This window comes from Nymphalis io, chromosome 26 (assembly GCF_905147045.1).
Source record: "Nymphalis io chromosome 26, ilAglIoxx1.1, whole genome shotgun sequence".
NCBI classification, from domain to species: domain Eukaryota; kingdom Metazoa; phylum Arthropoda; class Insecta; order Lepidoptera; family Nymphalidae; genus Nymphalis; species Nymphalis io.
In genome coordinates this window covers 7,676,854-7,696,218 of record NC_065913.1, presented here as the reverse complement: position 1 = coordinate 7,696,218, position 19,365 = coordinate 7,676,854, and the positions used below count along the sequence as shown (strand labels likewise).

Sequence of the window (19,365 nt, the reverse complement as noted above, 5' to 3'; positions counted from 1 at the left end):
AATATTACACCCGTCTTATTGCCTCTTCATTTCATTTTTCGCCCAGAGAATCGGAATTGCGATTCAAAGGTGAAATGCTGCTAGCATTTTTGCCACCATTCCACGCGAATGTCACGATTTGTACAGTAACTATTTTTAATTGTATTTATTTTGGACTTTAATGTAAATAATTATTTAGCGGCGATTACTAATAGATATTGAGATGCGTTATGGAATATATTATACATATAATATATTCAATCGTGTATGTTTGCGCACACACGTGTGTAGGACATTATTATTACTACTACGCCAATGAAACTAAATTTATTTTAAAAATATTTTACTTAATAATAATTACATATAACATAGTTGCAACAATACTTTTGTTTGTAAAATTATAAAATAAACTTAATGTTACATTTAAGTTGATCAAGCAAATGACATGAAAAAACTTTAAAAGCATTTTAATTTTATGTATGTTCACAACAGTTATATATCATGTTTTTAATCAAAAATACATTTTCTAACGAATTAGAAAAAAAAACAGATATGTAAGTAATTAATTAAAATAATATGTTAACATACGGGCCAACATAACTATGCCTTGCCTAACCTTGCATGCTATTATTTTATATTCATAGTCTTAACCTTTTTTTCTCTTTTAAATATATTTTTCCTTTGAGTGTACAATTGAGATATTTATTATTACTATGATCATCGTACAAATTTTTGAACCAAAAGAGGTACACAACGCAAAACAAGAAACATTCGTTCGCCCGTATATTCGTCCGACTGACAGCGGACGCGCTTAGAAAATGTCGAAATGTATTCTGTAAGAACAAACTCGAAGCTCAAAAATTATAAGCGACATTAATTCTAATAGGAATAACATTTATATATGCGATATAAAAATGTGTTTCCTTCGTTTCGCTTTTCAGGTCTGAGGTGTTCATTTCCGAACCGGTGGTAGATTTATGGCAATCATTAATAAGTGTAACTAACGCTTCTTTATTGAATAAATATTTTGATTTGAAGGAAACACGCATCAAAATAGCGTATCAACGCAAGTTGATTTTCAAAGTTTCAAGAGTGAGATCCAAAGCGAGTTCTTACAGAATACAACTGCTGCAGTGATAACTTGGAACTCCTAGGCCACCTGATGGTAAGTGGTGACTTGCAACATTGCTGAGCTTGAAGAAACCTGTATACGCTCGAAATTCGAAAACACTCTAATCATCTATTCGTTGGGAAGTCAGTTTCTAACATTGAATAACAGCAATTGTGTAATTTTCAGTTTTAAAATTCTGTAAAAATAGCTTCCTATTCAATATTTCAGAAAAATTCTAAAATTATCACTATAATCTATCAAAGTCGTTATGAAACGATTTACTCTAGAGATTTGCTATATCGTTAAGATAGACAATTTTCATTTATTACAATGGACTCTAGGTAATACGATTGGCGTTTTGCAAGATGATATTGAATTATTTATTAAATTTGCACCAACCAAGTAGTACTATGTAATGCAGAGACGGCTCAGTGAAGGAAAACATCGTGATGGATGAAAACCTGCTAGATATTTAACCACCAACACAGTTTAAAGCAGCGCGGCGAAATAAGCTCCAAACCTTCTCTTCAAAGAGATAGAAACGAGACATTTACAGGCGGGTATTGCCAGTAGTACCTTGTGGTGCGTCAAATGCAATGCTTGAAAGTTGCACGAGCAACGACACACAGCGAGGACGTGACGTCAGACATTTTAAAAATTATATTTTGTATAGAATATTCATAGAATAAGCGTCTGACTTTATTTAACTTGATTGCTATATTTATTATCTCTCACAACTATATAAAATGAATTTGACTTTCAAGCAGCTCATCGGTCTACTGTCTGTTATGTACATTACAAGTTATATAATACAATTATTTACAATATACTACATGCATCTAACTTATTATTTTTATTTTTTAATGATTGTCGGTACGTCACGTGTAAAAAATTGATTTCTATTTTGTGCAAAATGTCAGTTTTGTTACGATTTCTATTTCTATTTTCTAATATACATTTTTTTTGGAATTATACATGTGTATATAAAATGCATGGAGTTTTAAAACGTTTCTATTTATAAATAAATACGAAAGCGTCGTTTTATCTTTTTTATGACATAATCTAAAATATAGTACGATAAAAAAATTAATTAAAATCTATGATTGTGTAACAAACACACACACTTTTGCATTTACGTGCATATGCATAGTAAGATAAAACAAAAAAATCGATACTACATATTAAAAAATAAAATACTAAATACAAATGTATGTATGTCTGGTCAGATGGGCCACTTGATTTCACCATTCATACATCATCAACGCGTTTCATTAACTTGGCTTATTTTAAAATATAAAGCGATATTTTATACATGACAATACTTTTTGTTTATGTTCATATTTTACGTTTTCACGCATATTTCTTCCGAGTTGAAAATTAGTAATGTGTCTAGTGCGAGCTCTGTTTATTTATACGAGAGCGTTGACGATAATTGTTATATATTCGGAATTCCATACACAGTCGTGTGTGGTTACACAGTGGCGCTCGCGTGTATGTCGCTGACACAGTATGTATATGTATGTATAATGATAATAATATCCTGGGACATTATTCACACACGGCCATCTGATCCCAAATTAAGCTTGTACAAAGCTTGTGCTATGGAAACCAGACAACTGATATACTACATATACTATTTTTATTTTCTAAATACATACTTATATAGATAATTACACCCAGACTCAGGACAATCAGATATATTCATGCACACAAATATCTGTCCTGGGTGGGAATCGAACCCACAACCTTCGGCGTGAAAGGCAAGCATCCACCAACCACGCCAACCGGCTCATCGAAATTATATCAAACTAAATTATAAAATAACAGATAGTATGCTTATATAATATAAATATTTTCAGTCATAAGGTTTCGATGCTAGGCCGCGGTCGTGCAGCGCTAGTTGTTGATGGCGACCCAGCCACTGGAGCCGTCCGGCAGCGACACGGACACCAACCGGAGCGCTCCGGCTTGCTGCAACACGTTACACACTCGTTATATTACATGCGGTAAAGTAACAGCCTGTGAATGTCCCACTGCTGGGCTAAGGCCTCCTCTCCCTTTTTGAGGAGATGGTTTGGAGCTTATTCCACCACGCTGTTCCAGTGCGGTTTGGTGGAATACACATGTGGCAGAATTTCAGTGAAATTAAACACATGCAGGTTTTCTCACGATGTTTTCCTTCACCGTAAAGCACGAGATGAATTATAATTACAAATTAAGCACATGAAAATTCAGTGGTTTAAACCCACGATCATCGGTTAAGATTCACGCGTTCTTACCACTGGCTGTCGGCTTTTTTTACTTTTTACATGCGGTACCGATGCTAATATATATTATAACTTGTTTAATTTAACAGTATCATCTTGATGTGTATGTCTGTTAGTGATCAATTATCCGGTATTTGGGACTGTTATATAATAATATAATATTATGTAAAAGTATATAAAATAAGGGTGTAATATGTATATATGCTTATTCACCTGTTGTTCAGTCAGTTGGTCTGCAGGAATCGTGTCTATGAGAGTTCCGTCCGCTTTGAGGCTGCTATCTATGTTATCTGTAACATAAGTACATACATATAATGTAGTAAAAATTATGCGAATGGTAAGCAAATACAATTACAAGCTAACCAAAGACCATACGATAAAATTGAATAAATAATTTAAGCAAAAACTTGTGTTCATATGTTTCCTTCTTTTAATATGAATAGATAAGGCATATTATTTATTACAAGATTTCATTTTGTAATGAAGTAACTCTGTCCATATATTACGCTTTCACGGCTAAGCCAGTGAATCGATTTTGATGGAAATTGGTACGAAGCAAGCCTGAACACCAAAGATGGTATTTTTGTATACCTACCATCTCATCCGCGCGCCGACTAAATAACCTTGAGAATGGGCGTAAGGCATTAATCAAGAAGACATAATCATTTATCTGTAAACTTATCTCAGATACAATATAAGAACAAGTCGTGACTTACGCAGTGTTAACAAAGTTGGTTCCTCGGATTCTTGGACGATATTTATTGTTTTTCCTGTAAAGAATTAAATAAATTCGTTATCCTCGTGCCATTTAATACAGTAGTCATTTAAATTTTTGTCGAGCTCGTTAAAGATTGCATAATTTTTAATTATTTTCTTATTGTAGCAAGAATTTATGAACATTCTGGAAAATTAAAAATATATATATATATATAATAGTAACAATCTATGAAGTAAGAAAAATGATCATAACAAATACCAAGTAGTTAATCTCAAGAGAGATTAGCCAACTACGTAGGAGATATTACAGTGCACAAGTGTGTGGACAAACACAGGTGCACTCTCTCTTCCCTCACTCTCATAATCCGATGGGACGGCAATCCGACACGACCGGAAAGAGTTCAGGCGCAGGACCAACGGCTTTACGTGCTTTCCGAGGCACGGGAATGTACACACTTCCAACTTCCAGACTCCGGGCTGCTACTGAGAATTTTTCTGACAGAAAAACCCAATAACTTTTTATTGGCCCGACCTGGGAATTGAACCCAGGACCTCCGGGTCTGCGGCCTTATATCAAGCCACTAGACCAACGAGGCAGTCAACATATATATATAGGGTTGTTATATATGTTATACAAAAACAGTTCCCAAAGTTAGTGGCACATTGGAGATGTAAATGGTTAAAACAAATTACGGCACCCATGTCTATGGGTGGTGGTGGCCACTAACCATCCGGTGATCAATCTGCCCGTCCGCCTACCTAACCTATTTTATAAAACAAATAAATGCATACCATCTTGCAGAAGTATCTTCTTGTCTCCAGTTATAATGAACTTCGTGCCGCTTTCGTCTGTCGTCACTGTAGGAAGATGACAAACGTGTGTGCAAAAATAAAACAAAATATTAACCAAAATTAAAAACACGAGGGATGCTTGTAACGCCTCATAAAATAATATTTGCAGTCTCGCTCTAAATGGGTTTGTTAAAAAAAATGAATAAATATAAACATCGTAACTGTAGGGGGTCCGCGCTATACAGAGCCGGGTTAAAATAGCATTCCCCTATCTTTAAAGGTGTCAGCATCGTCTGCTATGCAGGCGACACATTGGTGCTGGCAACGGAGGAGAATTTTGAGAGAACCAAAGAGCTCACCGAGCTCGGCATTTTCGTCAAACACTGTCGTCAAAAAGATCTGCGAGTTGGGTCTTCGGATGGCGTCCCATAAGTCGCAGGAGCTATGGTTACATAAACTACCGAGGAGCAGGGAGCCGCACGACTCGCACGTCCGCGTTGGTGACTCATACGTCCAGGTGGCCAGGTACATGATATACCTGGGCCTCACCCTGGATGGTCGCTGGGGCTTCGAGGAGCACTTCGAGTGTCTAGCCCCCCGGATCGAACGGCCCTGAGGAGGACGGCAGCCGGGACGGCCTCCCGCTGCCGTACGAATCAGCGCCCCCTGAGGTGAGCTCCGCCGAGCCACGAGAGGGCACAGCATGGGGGGGCCGCGGATGTTTTTATCGACACGATCCCGTAGCCCCTCCGACTCGTGTCGAGGACGGCCATCGCAGTAGTTTTAGTGGGTAAGAATGCCACGTAACCCGGTTTTAAGAAACGACGAACAAATGTTTTATTAGGGATTACAATATTTGATACTTTTCTAATTATTCTTGCGACATAAATAAGCCATGCATGTGAATCTATGTAACGGCTAGCTGCTGTATATATCTTACTGATGGATTTATCATCTGCTTCTAGTTGTAGCTCCTCCGTCGTTTCGTATATCTATAATAGAGAACAAAACGCCATTAAATATTAACAGTGTTAAGTAGTACTACCAATAGATTTGAACAATTTATTTCTCATAAAAAAAAACCAAAAAAAGTAATAATAATAAAAAAGTAATATAAAGTTTGTCTTATTTTAAAACTGTTTACAATAAGACATAAACTTTACATTTATATCAATTATTTTTAACCTAGTTATTTTAGCTCAAAGCATATACATATCAAAGACAATAGAAGTAAATGTTTAATCAGCGGAATGTATATCATTGTGGTCATTCCATGCTTTGGGATCATATGTCGTGGGAAACGATTTGTAAAAAAAGGAAGAACATTCGACTAGAGCATAAACCTCTGTTCGATCGTGTCAATTTTAAGTATAATTAAATATTGTAAAATTCAAATATTATATCTTTTAAAAAAAAGTCTGTCTTGCTCCCGTAAACTTGTCTACCTCTTATGCACAAATCAATAATATTACAATTCAAAAAAACATAACATAAATACAAAAAAAAAAAAAAAAAACAAAATTATAAAACAACGGAACAATTAAAAAGAAAAAAATGGATAGTTAAACTTGGAAAACAAAAAAAGATAAACAAGGATGTTTCCTTGTTTTTTTTTTTGCCCGTGAAACTGTATCGTTGGTGTGGCATGGTTTATAAAGCCATAAGTATATATAGCTTTTAAGTAGATAGAGCCGACATTTGCTTACTAATAAGTTAAATTGTTACCATTCATTTATACTGAGAGCACAATACATGAGGGCGAAGCACCATTACTTATTATAGCTCACCGTTTCCGTAAACTTTTCAGTTTTCTCCGTATCGACTACAACTGCCTGTGTTGTCAGCATCTGAAACAAAACCCATATAACATAATTTGAAATGTAATTTAAAATTAGAAGTCGTTAATTTCTTTGTTAGTTTTTGACGTTATATCTACTCAATCTATCACCATGAAACTTTGCATACACGGAATCAGGGTACAGAAAAAAACATTGGGTACTTAGCACCTGACCTCCCCTCTAACACGCGAAACCGCCGACGGACACCCACACAGGATATATAGAATATCGTGTATTTTTATTGTACGAAAATATAAATAATCGTACAGAAAAGTTTGCAGAAATAATATTCCAAACATAAAATCCAAGGGACGGTGTCACCCTTCGGCGCCCGACTCTGAAACCAGCATTGACAGCAGTTATATATTCAATACAGGTATACATATTATATGCTTACGTTTTCATTTATTTTCGTAACTCTCGGCTGATTGACGACAATCGACTCGGCCAAGTGACCCTGAAATGTAAACATATTTTTTCTTAATAAACGTCAGTATTTCTGTCTTTTTAATAATATTAATGTCTATAAATAGTCAAGAAGTCCGTGTACGCGCGTGTACTCACGCTGGTGTTCATGTGCTGGTAGAGCAGCTGCTTGCGCATGTAGCCGGCGCCGCACACGACGCACTCGTAGGGCTTGCGGTCGCTGTGCACGAAGCGGTGCGTGTTGCGGTTGTCGCGCGAGTTGAACGACTTGCCGCACACCTCGCACGCGTACGGCTTCTCGCCGCTGTGGATGCGCGCGTGCTTCTTGTAGTGCTCCGGGTACACGAACGTGGCGTGGCAGATCTCGCACTTCAGCGGCCGCTCGCCCGTGTGCGACGCCTTGACGTGGTAGTCCAGCAGCCTGCGGAGTTGCGGAGCGATAAATATGGTCCATGTACTTGTTGAAATGTTTGTAACAGCTTGTGGACATGTACACCTGGTACAAGTTAGCTTGATCTTTTTGACAGATGTAAATTTTTCTGATCGACATAACTTTGCATATTATTTTCTCAACTTAATGATTTTAAAAATTGTAAAAATATTTAAAAAATACATATAACACAAAAATCCCTAAAGATTCAAGCGTTATCCGAAAATTTTAAAACTTTTTATTCCTCAAAGTAAAATTTAAATAGGAACACTGAGAATAATAGACGCTTGTACAATGTCACATCGGTCAAACGGATGGGACACGAATAGGGCACGAAAGGGCAGTAACTGTTACAAATATCGATTACAAAAATCATTGTTAAGTTATTGTTACGAACGGGGGTCCTTTTGGTTAGGGTCTCTTTAGCTGGTATAACTCTTTTTAAAAAAATAAGGTAAAAAAAATAATAATTGAATTTTAATTTGAATTGCGAAAAGTGAAAAAAAAAATTCGTCCCGTGTTTCTTTAGGTAAGTTGTTCACTTTTATGGTCTGAACCACCTATTTAAATTTGGCGGGAGGTCCAAAAATAACCCTCTAATATTAAATAGGTACTTACTATGAATATTGACCCACCGTCGCTCATCTACCCAATGTTTTATGTCTAGTGCAATCAATAATTTCACACACAATACACCCACACCATCTCGTCACAGTTAGAAGTATTTTAAAACGTTATTTTTTGGACTACTACTTATAGATGTTTTCTGTTTCCCATCACTAGCCCGTCGGTCAGAAAGATCAAGCTAACTCGCACTCGTGAAATACGGCAAAGTCAGTAATCGTTTCGTCACCTCCTCCGTTTGAACCGCTTGGGGCACTGCGTGCAGTGGTAGCGCTTGTCGTCCAGGTGCGTGGCGCGCTTGTGCGAGTGCAGGTTGGAGCGCTGCGTGAAGCTGGCGCCGCACACGTCGCACGTGAAGGGCCGCTCGCCTGCACAGAGGGGCGTGAGCGGGGGCCGCGCGGCGGGCGGCGGGGCGGGCGGCGGGGCGGGGCGGCTGCGCACCGGTGTGGATGCGCATGTGGTCGCGCACCTCGGCGCGCCGCGCGAAGGCCTTCCCGCACGCGCCGCACACGAACGGCTTGCTGCCCGAGTGCACCACGCCGTGCACCTCCAGGTTGTGCTGCGTGCCGAACGCCTTGCCTGCGGGGAGAGCGTACACTGTAGTTTTCGTTCTACTTATTTCTGGCAGAGCTGCAAATATTTGTGGCACATGGTTTAATTGATTTTGTGTAATTTTAATATAAATGCATTCGTTTTCAATATTATAAAATGAAGAATCGATCATTATTTTTTGCTTAAATATTCAATTGGTAGGCAACCCTCACAAAAAAGAAACGCAAAACAGAAAACGTAAAATCATACTAACCGCAAACATTACAAATGAAGTCTTTGACCCCCGAGTGTGTCTTCTCGTGCTGGTTCAAGTTCTGTAATGTGAAGAACGACTTCCCGCACTGATCGCATTTGTACGGTCTGGGGCGAACCTTTAATATAACAACACGAAATTTAATTAATAGCAGTAATCATTTAACAAGTAACGGCGCAGCGAAGGAATTAAAGTATTTACACTATTTGAGGTCCAAATTTGACTATTGGAAAACAGTCAGCTGCAAAGATGTGACGCTTTTGATGTGAATAGTACCTCTGATACAATCACTATCTGTATTTGTATTTTATATAAAGTTTCATCAAGTCATTCCGTTGAGAACTCTAGCCATCCATGACGACCAAATAGTCAAAAATATTCAAAATTAACATTGCAACAGATATACATTAACTTAAACTATTATATTTAATTGTAACTAATGTTAGAAAAAACATGTTAAGAGTTAATATTGTTGATTTGAATGGAGGATAAATAATAATTTAATTATATTTAATTGATATAACTTAAATAAAATAAATTGGTAGAAAAGAGTATTTACTGATTTTCCTACCGGATGTAATATATTTTTTTTTTATAGAATAGGAAGGCGAACGAGCATATGTGCCACCTGATGGTAAATGGTCACCGACGCCCTTAGACCTTGTAAGAAATTTTAACCATCGCTTACATCACTAATGCGCCACCAACCGTGGGAACTGAAATGTTATGTTCCTTGTGCCTGTAATTACACTGACTCACTTACCCTTCAAACCGGAACACAACAATACCAAGTACTGCTGTTTTGCGGTAGAACATCTGATGAGTGGGTGGTACCTACCCAAACGAGCTTGCACAAAGCTCTACCACCAGTAGATCTACATTTCAAACCGCAAAAAGATACCTTCTTTACATTTAATTGAAAACGTAAACTTAACGATTCTGAACTACTTTACGAGATCCTACTTACATAGAATATTTAGATTTTGTATAGAAGTAAAAAAAAAAATTTAAAATCCGTCGCCCGTCCACTCACGAGATGCGTCTTGAGATGCGACTGGTGCGTGTATTTGGAGGCGAAGGCCTTCCCGCACACGTCGCAGGCGTAGGGCCGCGACCCGCTGTGCACGTTCATATGCTCAGTCAGCAGCGTGCGTGAGCTGCAGTCAATATTACGATTATTATGCGTAAAACAATGATTATATTTTGTAGGAAGGTACAATGTGGAAAAATACGGTGAGGAAACGAACAGCATATATGTAAATTACCTCGTATATTTCTCCTTAAAGGAGAACAAGTCTTTGCTTAGTAAATCAGATTTTATTTCATATGATATGAAAAATATATGTATAAAGATACCTCACCTGTATTTCTTCTTACATAAATTACACTCGTGAACTTTAGTCTTGTCCGTATTTTGTAAAGTCTTGTTTTTTTGTGCGTGTTGCTCTGAAATGATTAATTTATTTTAATTTCTAGTATTGTGTTTCATTCTCTTCTAATTATTGGTCTAGTGGGGAGTCCGTATGGATATAGCTATTAAATTCTCGATTCGAGCCCCGAGTCGGGCCAATTCAACATATAACACAGCAAAATCATTTAACACTAAATAGTTAAACTATAACTTAATGACAAAAATGTATAGCAAAAATATGTATATCGGAAAGAGTCCTGTAAAGCTAGTCATAGCAGTGACCCGCGCGAGGCCCTGCGGCGCCACTGACCGAGGTGCGCGGCGTAGTGCGCGCGGCGGCGCAGGGCGCGCCCGCACAGGCGGCACAGGTACAGGCGCGCCCCGTGCGCGCTCTTCACGTGCTGCATGGCGGCCTCCGCGTCGCCCACCGCCGCGGGGCCGCCTGCGAGCGACACGAGCGTTAGGCGAGCTCGCCCGCGAGGTTATGTTTTGAATGGACGCTGCAGACATCTTATTGCTTATTATTAATAAGCTCCTAACCTTCTCCTCAAAAAAAAATGGAGAGGAGGCCTTTAGCCCAGCAGTGGGACATTCGCAGGCTATTACGGTGTAGACACCTATGATTTTTTTCATCTATTAATTTATTATGGAAATTTGTAGTGAAACAATTCAATTTCAGCGAGCATTATCACTAGGGGTAAAATTAAATAGAACCATTGAACCTTTTAAATTTTTAATCGTTATCATTATTAAAAAGTTATAATCCTTATCCTTAAATATAATATAGATCGTCGTACCTTTTGTTTCATTCTTCTCACACAGCAGGCATCGGAACTGACCATCTTCGTGAACCACCATCTGAAATAATAGTGTCGTTTTTTTTATTTGTGGGTTACTATTGCCCATGCACTGTAAAACTTTTCAATTCCTTACATGTACAATGCTCCCTAACAAAGAGATCTAAGACGTTATGTGCTTGCACAAAGTCCCACTAGATTCTCAGTCAAAACAAAATATTTCCATGTTATTTGGGTTGGATGATGAAGTTATATTTGAGATGGACAATAAGTACAGCTTATTGCAACTGCTAATACAAACCAATAATTAAAAAACTTTTTTTTTTTTGACTTATCAAATCCGATATATGATATATATTATTATATATATATATATCTTATGATTTTTACAATTCTTGCTTTACTTTATTTAAAACACCTGTTCACTAAGTAATAAAACATTTATCAACAAAACTCACTGAATTATCAACATTACTAGTATCGTCATCCTCTGTCGTGCTCTGTACTGACTGGACACGATACATTTCGCCCGACTCCACTTTTATAAAAGCACCTCCTGAAAAAAAAAAAAACCTTATTTCAATTTACCTTGCGACAATATTATATTCTCGATACTCAAAATATATTTCTTGCTAATAGATAGAATACATATATGTGTAATTGCTCCCACCTATCTTGCACTTGGAAAAAAAATCACAAACAATACAGTCAAGCAGCAGAAATCCGAAATAAGCAAGTTAGCGCCGACTACCACGTGCCACTGTCGCAAAAGTAGCGTTAGAATATTCTTTGCTTACTAATTATTTCATTGTTGTTTTAGTTCATTCATTTTTGTTATTAGATAAAAACATAATAATGAAATTTTTATTACGGTCAATTTTCTACTTTATAATAAAAGAAAAACCGAAGAAAATTTATAAGACTATATTACAATTAAATATGTCGAGTACCTTGTTCCTGTGCGGCCGCAATAATAGCGTTGGCCGTTTCTTCATCGCCCGACACTTGCAACTCGATCTGGGATTCATCGTTCGAATCTGTCGTCAATTAATAAAAATATTAGTGAATATTAATTGGTAGGACCTTATGGATGTGAATATCCAACACACGCACGTTGTAAACAACACAACCCCCCCAGCGCCCGCAACACTCTTCTCTCGCCCTTGATGTTGTTGAATATAAAGTGGATTCTTTATTTAAACAAATTTATGTATCGAAAGCAAGCTAAAGCTGCGTTATCGTATTAGTTTCCGCCCGCGACTTTACTCGCGTGCGAGGGAGGAGGGGAAGTGTTTGGTACCGTATGTCCTGATAACGTATATGCAAAATTTATGATGATCAGTTAAGTAGATAAACCGTGTGACGTGTAGTTTTTTAAATTGATTTCATATATGTAAGTATTAGTATTGATAAGCAGCATTAGTGTATTGAGCTAGTTAATAACAGGCGCATTTAAAATGTTTTATCATTATATATTATAATCATTATTCACGACAGCTCATAGTCTAATGATAAAAATAAATATGTTAAATTAATGTTGTAAATTCTTTCTAAATATATTACTGAATGGTTTCATTTCAGTGTATAAAAACTGGCGAATTATAAAATATATCAGAAAATTTCAAAACTGCATTGGAGAGATCACTATTAAGCAATATCCACAATCCAATCATCACCTGTTCCCCTTTGCACCAATTATTTTTTTGTGTATCTGTTTTGTTTTGACGTACAATAAAATTTTGAGCTCTGTACCTTGCCCATCAACGGAATCCTGCAATCCGGGCAGCATGAGAGATATCTGATTGTCTCCATACAGGAACTTCTGTCCGGCCACCACTCGTAATACTGAACCATTCTCGCCTTCCATCACTATTGTATCTGTAATGTTTTTAAATTACTCTATCAGTAAATAGACTTAATCATATTTAATTCTATCCTATAATCCAAATACTAAAACAAGTTTAATATAAAAAAAATTAACCGTCCGTAAATAGAAATACCTCCATTGCTCTTGATATAGTATAGTTATATATTTTTTAGGTAAGAGGGGGCAAATGAGCAGATGGCTCACCTGATGGAAAGTGACCACCACCACCCAAGGTATATGTTAATGTTGCGGGTTGGTAGACATATAAAGATTTCCTAAAAATAACTTAAAATTATTATTAATTTAAATTATGGTCATATAAAGAAAATGTATTTAGAGGTGTAATCGCCGACATTGATTTTCTGTTAAAATTATGCATTTATTACAATTGAGGAATATCATGAATCTAGAGATCGTCATTTCGTTCATGATAATGGTGGAACACTCCATTATGATGAAAATACTAAAAGTAAGCATATAATGTATCCATAAGTTACTAACGCTCATCCGCGTCTGCTTCCGCTCCCGCTTCAGCTTCCGCCTCCGGCCTTAGCACCTGCAGCTTGCCGAGCACGTACCGTCCCTGCTCTCCCAGTAGCCGGACGTCTAAATATTCAGATTTAGATTTTTCTTCATCATCATCCTCCTGTAAGGAGAAATAATAAATAAGTGAACTTATTTTAATCCGCAGCTTCGTCTGCGAGTTAGAAGGATTAAGGATAAAAAAAAGTAGCATATGTTTTTCCTCCAAGCTTGCTTCACACCAAACTTCATCAAATCGCCTCGATAGCGTAACAAACAAGCAGACCGAATTACTTTAGCATTTTTATTATTAGTATAAGATCATGAGGTCATTCATCGGTTTGAGGGGTAAAATTAACTTGCTCAATAAAATGTTAATAGCCAACACCATGCACACTCAATCAGGATGTCGACAAATTACCTTTAGTTTAGTATTATAATAATTGTGTAAACAAATTTAGAATATATCATGGTGGTGTTGGTATTATGAGACAAAACTATCTTTTTAGGATTGTCATGTAATTACGGTTGTAAGTAATAATAATAAATATTTATTAAAATATATCATTACCTTATCACTCTCTTCAAAGATCAATTTATTCCTTGAATCATTCGGCGACAGTACGGCGAGAGAGCAATCTGTAAATATTATATCAATATAATATTATCCGAGTTTTATATATACTAATTTTGAAATTATAATATCCTAATAATATTATCCTGGAACATTTTTCAATAATATCCTGAGACATTTTTCAATAATATCCTGGGACATTTTTCAATAATATCCTGGGACATTTTTTAATAATATCCTGGGACATTTTTCAATATTATCCTGGGACATTTTTCAATAATATCCTGGGACATTTTTCAATAATATCCTGGGCCATTTTTCAATATTATCCTGGGACATTTTTCAATAATATCCTGGGACATTTTCAATAATATCCTGGGACATTTTCAATAATATCCTGGGACATTTTTCAATATAATATCCTGGGACATTTTTCAATAATATCCTGGGACATTTTTCACACACGGCCATCTGATCCCAAATTAAGCTTGTACAGAGCTTGTGCTGTGGAAACCAGACAACTGATATACTACATATACTATTTTTCTTTTGTAAATACATACTTATATAGATAATTACACCCACTATTTCATGTACACAAATTCGATTCCCACCCAGGACAGATTCCTGGGTGGGAATCGAACCCACAACCTTCAGCGTGAAAGCAATCCACCAAACAACCGGCTCGTCAATTATGTTTTTAAATATTTCGTTATTTTGTAAGTTCTACAGCGACTACCTCTTTACTAGAGGTAAATAGTAATTAATAAATTTTAATGAAGCATTTGACAAAATAATACATTTTATAAGACAATTTCCAAATAAAACTATTAATTTCAAGTACTCGTAAGAGTCATATCATATCATCATTCATTTGAATTTTGTCTGGTAATTACTTACCACCCACTATGCTCTACTGTCAAACAGCAATATTTAGTATTGTTGTGTTTCAGTTTGATATGTGAGTGATTCAGCGTAAATAGAGGCACAAGGCACAAAACGTCGTAGTTTCCAATGTTGTAATGTAAGTAACGGTTAATATTTCTTACAATGCCAAAGTCTATGGGTGATGGTCCAATTCTCAGTCAGGCACTCTCTTTAATCATTTTATAGGATTTTTTTTTAATACAATTGAAATTTATATATATATATATTACAATCTAAATCGGTAATTAAATAGTATTTAATAATAGTTACTTTTCATTAATAAATTATATTATAACAATTCCTTATGTACGTAAAACTAAACATTACCAAATTTAATATGTTTTTTTATCAGTATTTTTAGTTTTGATTTGTATATTCTTATATAAACTACTGTACAAATGTTAATAACATAGTGGCAAAAATTCTAATAGAAATTTAATTAATGAATTAATGAAATACAAACTAATTTTTTTTTAAGTCTCTTGAATATAAAATGCTATTATATGTCTATATAGAAATAAAGCAATTTTATCTTTCTAATTGACAATAAATTTATATATAAAAAAATATAATGAACAAACCTTCATCTATCTCCATCGGCTGTTCGTCTGCTTGTTCCAATTCATTAACTTCGATGGTGCCTTCCTTTTTCAGCTTCTCGACATCAAATTCGTCAATTTTCGTCAAAATCGCCGACGATAGGAAATCTTTAGGTAACGTGTTGACGTTGAAACTCAATATCGGGCTAGATTTTGTCGAAACTAACGTACTCGACGTCATTGGCTGACTAAACGTCACAGTCGACGAAGTCAAGATTTCGTCGGATTTCATTGAACTAGATACAAAACTTATTACATTCTTCGATATTGATGGTTGATCGATTTTTTCGACTTTTGGTGTCATGATTAGTTTTGGATCAATCGTTTGACTTGCTAGTATTGTTTTCTTGTTGGCTATTGTGTTTATACTCTGCGTGAGAACAGATGAACCGACAGTCACTTTCAGGTTGAGGGTTGATGTCGATGACGGCACTACGGGCTGTAACAACTAAGAAATTCTTTATTCACTTGATTATAGCTTTTCTGCAGATTTTTGGTGCATTATAGTATTTGTTAAAACTATTTGTTATATTGGCCGCTCTAATAAAAATGGACGAAATCTAGTTACAGTTTTTTGAAAATACATAGCCATGTTACAATCAAACAAATCAATAAAAACTACTAGCTTATTCCATCCATTTAAATTAATTCAGTCATCATAATTATCATCTTGTCAATCTCAATGATGATCAAAAAATTTTTTTTTTTAAAAATAATGATAATAATATTAAAATTTCACCTTTATAGTAGGAATAACGTTAGATTTAGATATTGGCCATTTCCCAGACTTTATAACAAAATCAGGCGGCAAGGGTTGCAACTTTGACGCTGGCAACACTAATGTTTTAACTTCATTCTTCTTGATATTAGAACTATTTACGATTTTCACCTCCTTATTATATGTGTCGTAGCTTAAGTTATGTTTTGGTAAAGTTTTCTTAAAATTTTCAAGTAATTCTGCTTTTATTGCTTGTAATCTGAAATTTTTAACAGTTAAAATTATTTATATGAAACTGCATCCAATAAAACATTTGTTATATAGAGAAGCAGCACTAGCCTTTGAGGCTTTCATGCGTAGGACTTTTGTTAAAACATCGTCTTGATTGCTAACACCTACAAAAATACTTGGTATTGCTGTAATCCAATTTAAAGGTTACGGAAGGCTGGTAGTACAATGAAGGTATAAGGAATATTTTTTTAACATTACCAATATTTATGGCTCAAGTAAAAAATATATATATAATCCGGTTGGGACATGTATTTGTATTATTAATAAATAAAAGAATTTAAAAGTACTCAAACACTCTGGCTCCATATAGTGACGTTAGTAAACTGATATATCACTATATGTAGTCAGAGTTAAAGATCTTAAGGATGCTAGGCCACTATATATTTTGTATAAAAAAATCTCTAGAACATCTCTAGAACATAAGATGTTTTAAAAGCTTAAGTGCTCCCTTTAGTTGAACTCCTGATCGGTAAAGATCTATCCTGTGATCTATGATCTTATGCTAAAAGAGCCGAAGCTCTGTTTACCAATTAAATTATATTCTTTTATTATACCTGACTTGTAAAGAGTCATATTCAACGATTGCCTTCTGACATTTCTTGCATATCACACATGTATGGACAACATCCTCTTTGATCAGTTTGTCGACAATGTCTCCAATAACTTCGTATAGTTTCTTACCGGAAGTGAGTGATAACTGAAAATTAAAAAATTGGCTTATAAATTTATGTGTAATATATTGAGTTAAATAAATACTACTAGCAATGCCTGTAGGTAATGTTTGTGTGAATCAAGCATCTGTGGGCAGCTTATTCTTGAGTTATCGAGGCATAAAATGTAAATAATACAATATTAAAGCACCAGAGTTAAAACAATCATTACATAAATATATTTTCTCACTTTGCAACACAGTTGTTATTTCTAAAATAATCTACTATATTCTATATATGATGGTGGGTTTTAATTTTTTTAATCATTTTAAAATCTTTATACAAGCACTTTTGAATCATCATTTTACAAGACTACTATAAAGCTACAACTCTTTCAGAAGACAGATTCTACCGAAAAGTACTAGTAAGAAAATCAGTGGTTACTCTTTTTCATCATACAAATACATGTAAATTCTTATATGAAACTCATGTGATTGAGTCACTTCAGGCGCAAGGAACATAACTTCTTAGTGCCCAAAGTTGGTGATGCATTGGTGATGTAAGTTGATAAATTTTTCTTGCGGCACCAAAGTCTATGGGCGGTAGTTACCGTTAGGTTGTAAATTTGCCTCTCTATTTGTCTACCTTTATTATAAAAAAAAACACTCACATCATCCCCGAATAAGTTTAAAGCATTCCTCAAAGATGCTCCTGTCCGGGCGTTGCAAATGAAACATGAGTTATTCATTCTGAAAATATTCATTACCAATTATATGATTGCTTATTAGTTAATTATATTTTAATTGAACACATCATCCTATTTATAACATGACTATATTTTAAATAATTAAAAATTAATCAATCATTTTATTTTAATAAGCCTCACAAACAGCAATATTTAGTATTGTTGTTATGTGGTTTGGGACATAGCAAAAATATTTCTTAGAGTACCAATGCTTGTGAGCAGTGGCAAACATATCAGGTGGACTAAACGCCAGTCTGCGATTAAATAAAAACCAATATATCATTATGGAAAAATATCAATACTAATTTAGTTCTGTGTATTGGTTCTATTTGTTAAAGTATTTATGAAATACCTTTTCAAAATTGTAGGTAAAATATTTATTTACTGAATAGATTATATCAATCGCTTATATATTTTTCTTTCATTATGTAGAGTTCGTTATAGGATAAGTAATACGTAAATATTTATTACTTTATGAAGCGTTTATCAATGCCCAAGTCAATTATAAATAGTGTCAGCCATTAATAAATTTAACGAAAGTTTTAATGTAAGGTATATATATTTTGACAATAAAAACAGTAATCTTTAAATAATTATAGTCTAATTCAAAGAGATTACTATTAAAATGCATGTTATTATGATATAAATAAAGTTTTCTAACTTAATACCTTTATTTAATTACGTAATATCATCATAATATGTAGTTTTTATAGATGTAGTTTAGTTAAGGTCTATTATCATTTCAATTGTTTATAATCTTATCAGTTACCTCTAATTTTAAATCTATTGCCACCTTTATCAATCTAATGTCGATTCTTAGTTCGATGGAAAATAATAAACGCATTTTTTATAGTGTGGTCAGCCATTTTGATGTCGACAACTCGAAATACAGCAAAAAACATTGAAAACCGACGTTTAAAACAATATTAATTGAAATACCTGTTATATTTTTATGTTTTCATCGGGTTTAATTAGTTTCTGAAGGTTTCCAGAAAATATTTTCTAAATAAGTTGTCAGCAATGATTTCTCCACAAGCAGCCACCATTACGTGTATAATAGTAAAAGTTTTGTTCGTTAGTGGCGCTGCGAACTTCCGTTCTATGTTAAAATTATTGTCAATGGCTTGAAGTAGATCGGTGTTACACTTACATTTTCCTTAAAACATTCTCGAAAATATTCTAACGGCAGTTATTTGATGCAATTTTTCTGAATTGAAAAGAAATTTGATACTTTTGAAAATATCTTAAGAAATATAATAATAGTAATCAAACTCA

General features: G+C 35.0%; 1 protein-coding gene across 3 annotated transcripts; it reads right to left on the bottom strand.

Annotated features, from left to right (window-relative positions):
• Positions 1-420: 420 nt before the first annotated feature.
• LOC126778436 (zinc finger and BTB domain-containing protein 17-like) lies at positions 421-19,139 on the bottom strand. Of its 3 annotated transcripts, none has more exons than XM_050501965.1 (25): positions 19,030-19,139; positions 18,016-18,094; positions 17,250-17,392; positions 16,426-16,663; positions 15,669-16,134; positions 14,158-14,225; positions 13,566-13,710; positions 12,950-13,075; positions 12,148-12,234; positions 11,656-11,753; positions 11,198-11,258; positions 10,711-10,842; positions 10,351-10,435; positions 10,023-10,146; positions 8,990-9,107; positions 8,626-8,763; positions 8,414-8,552; positions 7,269-7,551; positions 7,102-7,161; positions 6,654-6,713; positions 5,807-5,858; positions 4,867-4,932; positions 4,074-4,127; positions 3,571-3,647; positions 421-3,061 (listed from the first exon to the last, which is right to left on the bottom strand). In XM_050501965.1, the coding sequence occupies exons 2-25, from the start codon at positions 18,091-18,093 to the stop codon at positions 2,987-2,989; spliced, it is 2,973 nt and encodes a 990-aa protein (XP_050357922.1). In that variant the 5' UTR covers position 18,094; positions 19,030-19,139; the 3' UTR covers positions 421-2,986. The 3 variants fall into 3 exon arrangements, with proteins under 3 accessions (XP_050357922.1, XP_050357925.1, XP_050357923.1); XM_050501968.1 differs by having other exon boundaries at positions 15,669-16,125; XM_050501966.1 differs by lacking the exon at positions 19,030-19,139 and adding an exon at positions 18,860-18,960.
• Positions 19,140-19,365: the final 226 nt, after the last annotated feature.

Bases quoted from the DNA above. Each gene is read 5' to 3' on its own strand.
- LOC126778436 (XM_050501965.1), bottom strand. From the start codon at position 18,093: ATGAATAACTCATGTTTCATTTGCAACGCCCGGACAGGAGCATCTTTG. The intron at 16,135-16,425 runs GTGAAATTTTAA...AGAATTTCTTAG, and splicing joins ACGTTATTCCTACTATAAAG to TTGTTACAGCCCGTAGTGCC. The intron at 8,764-8,989 runs GTTAGTATGATT...CTCTCCCCGCAG, and splicing joins CTTCATTTGTAATGTTTGCG to GCAAGGCGTTCGGCACGCAG.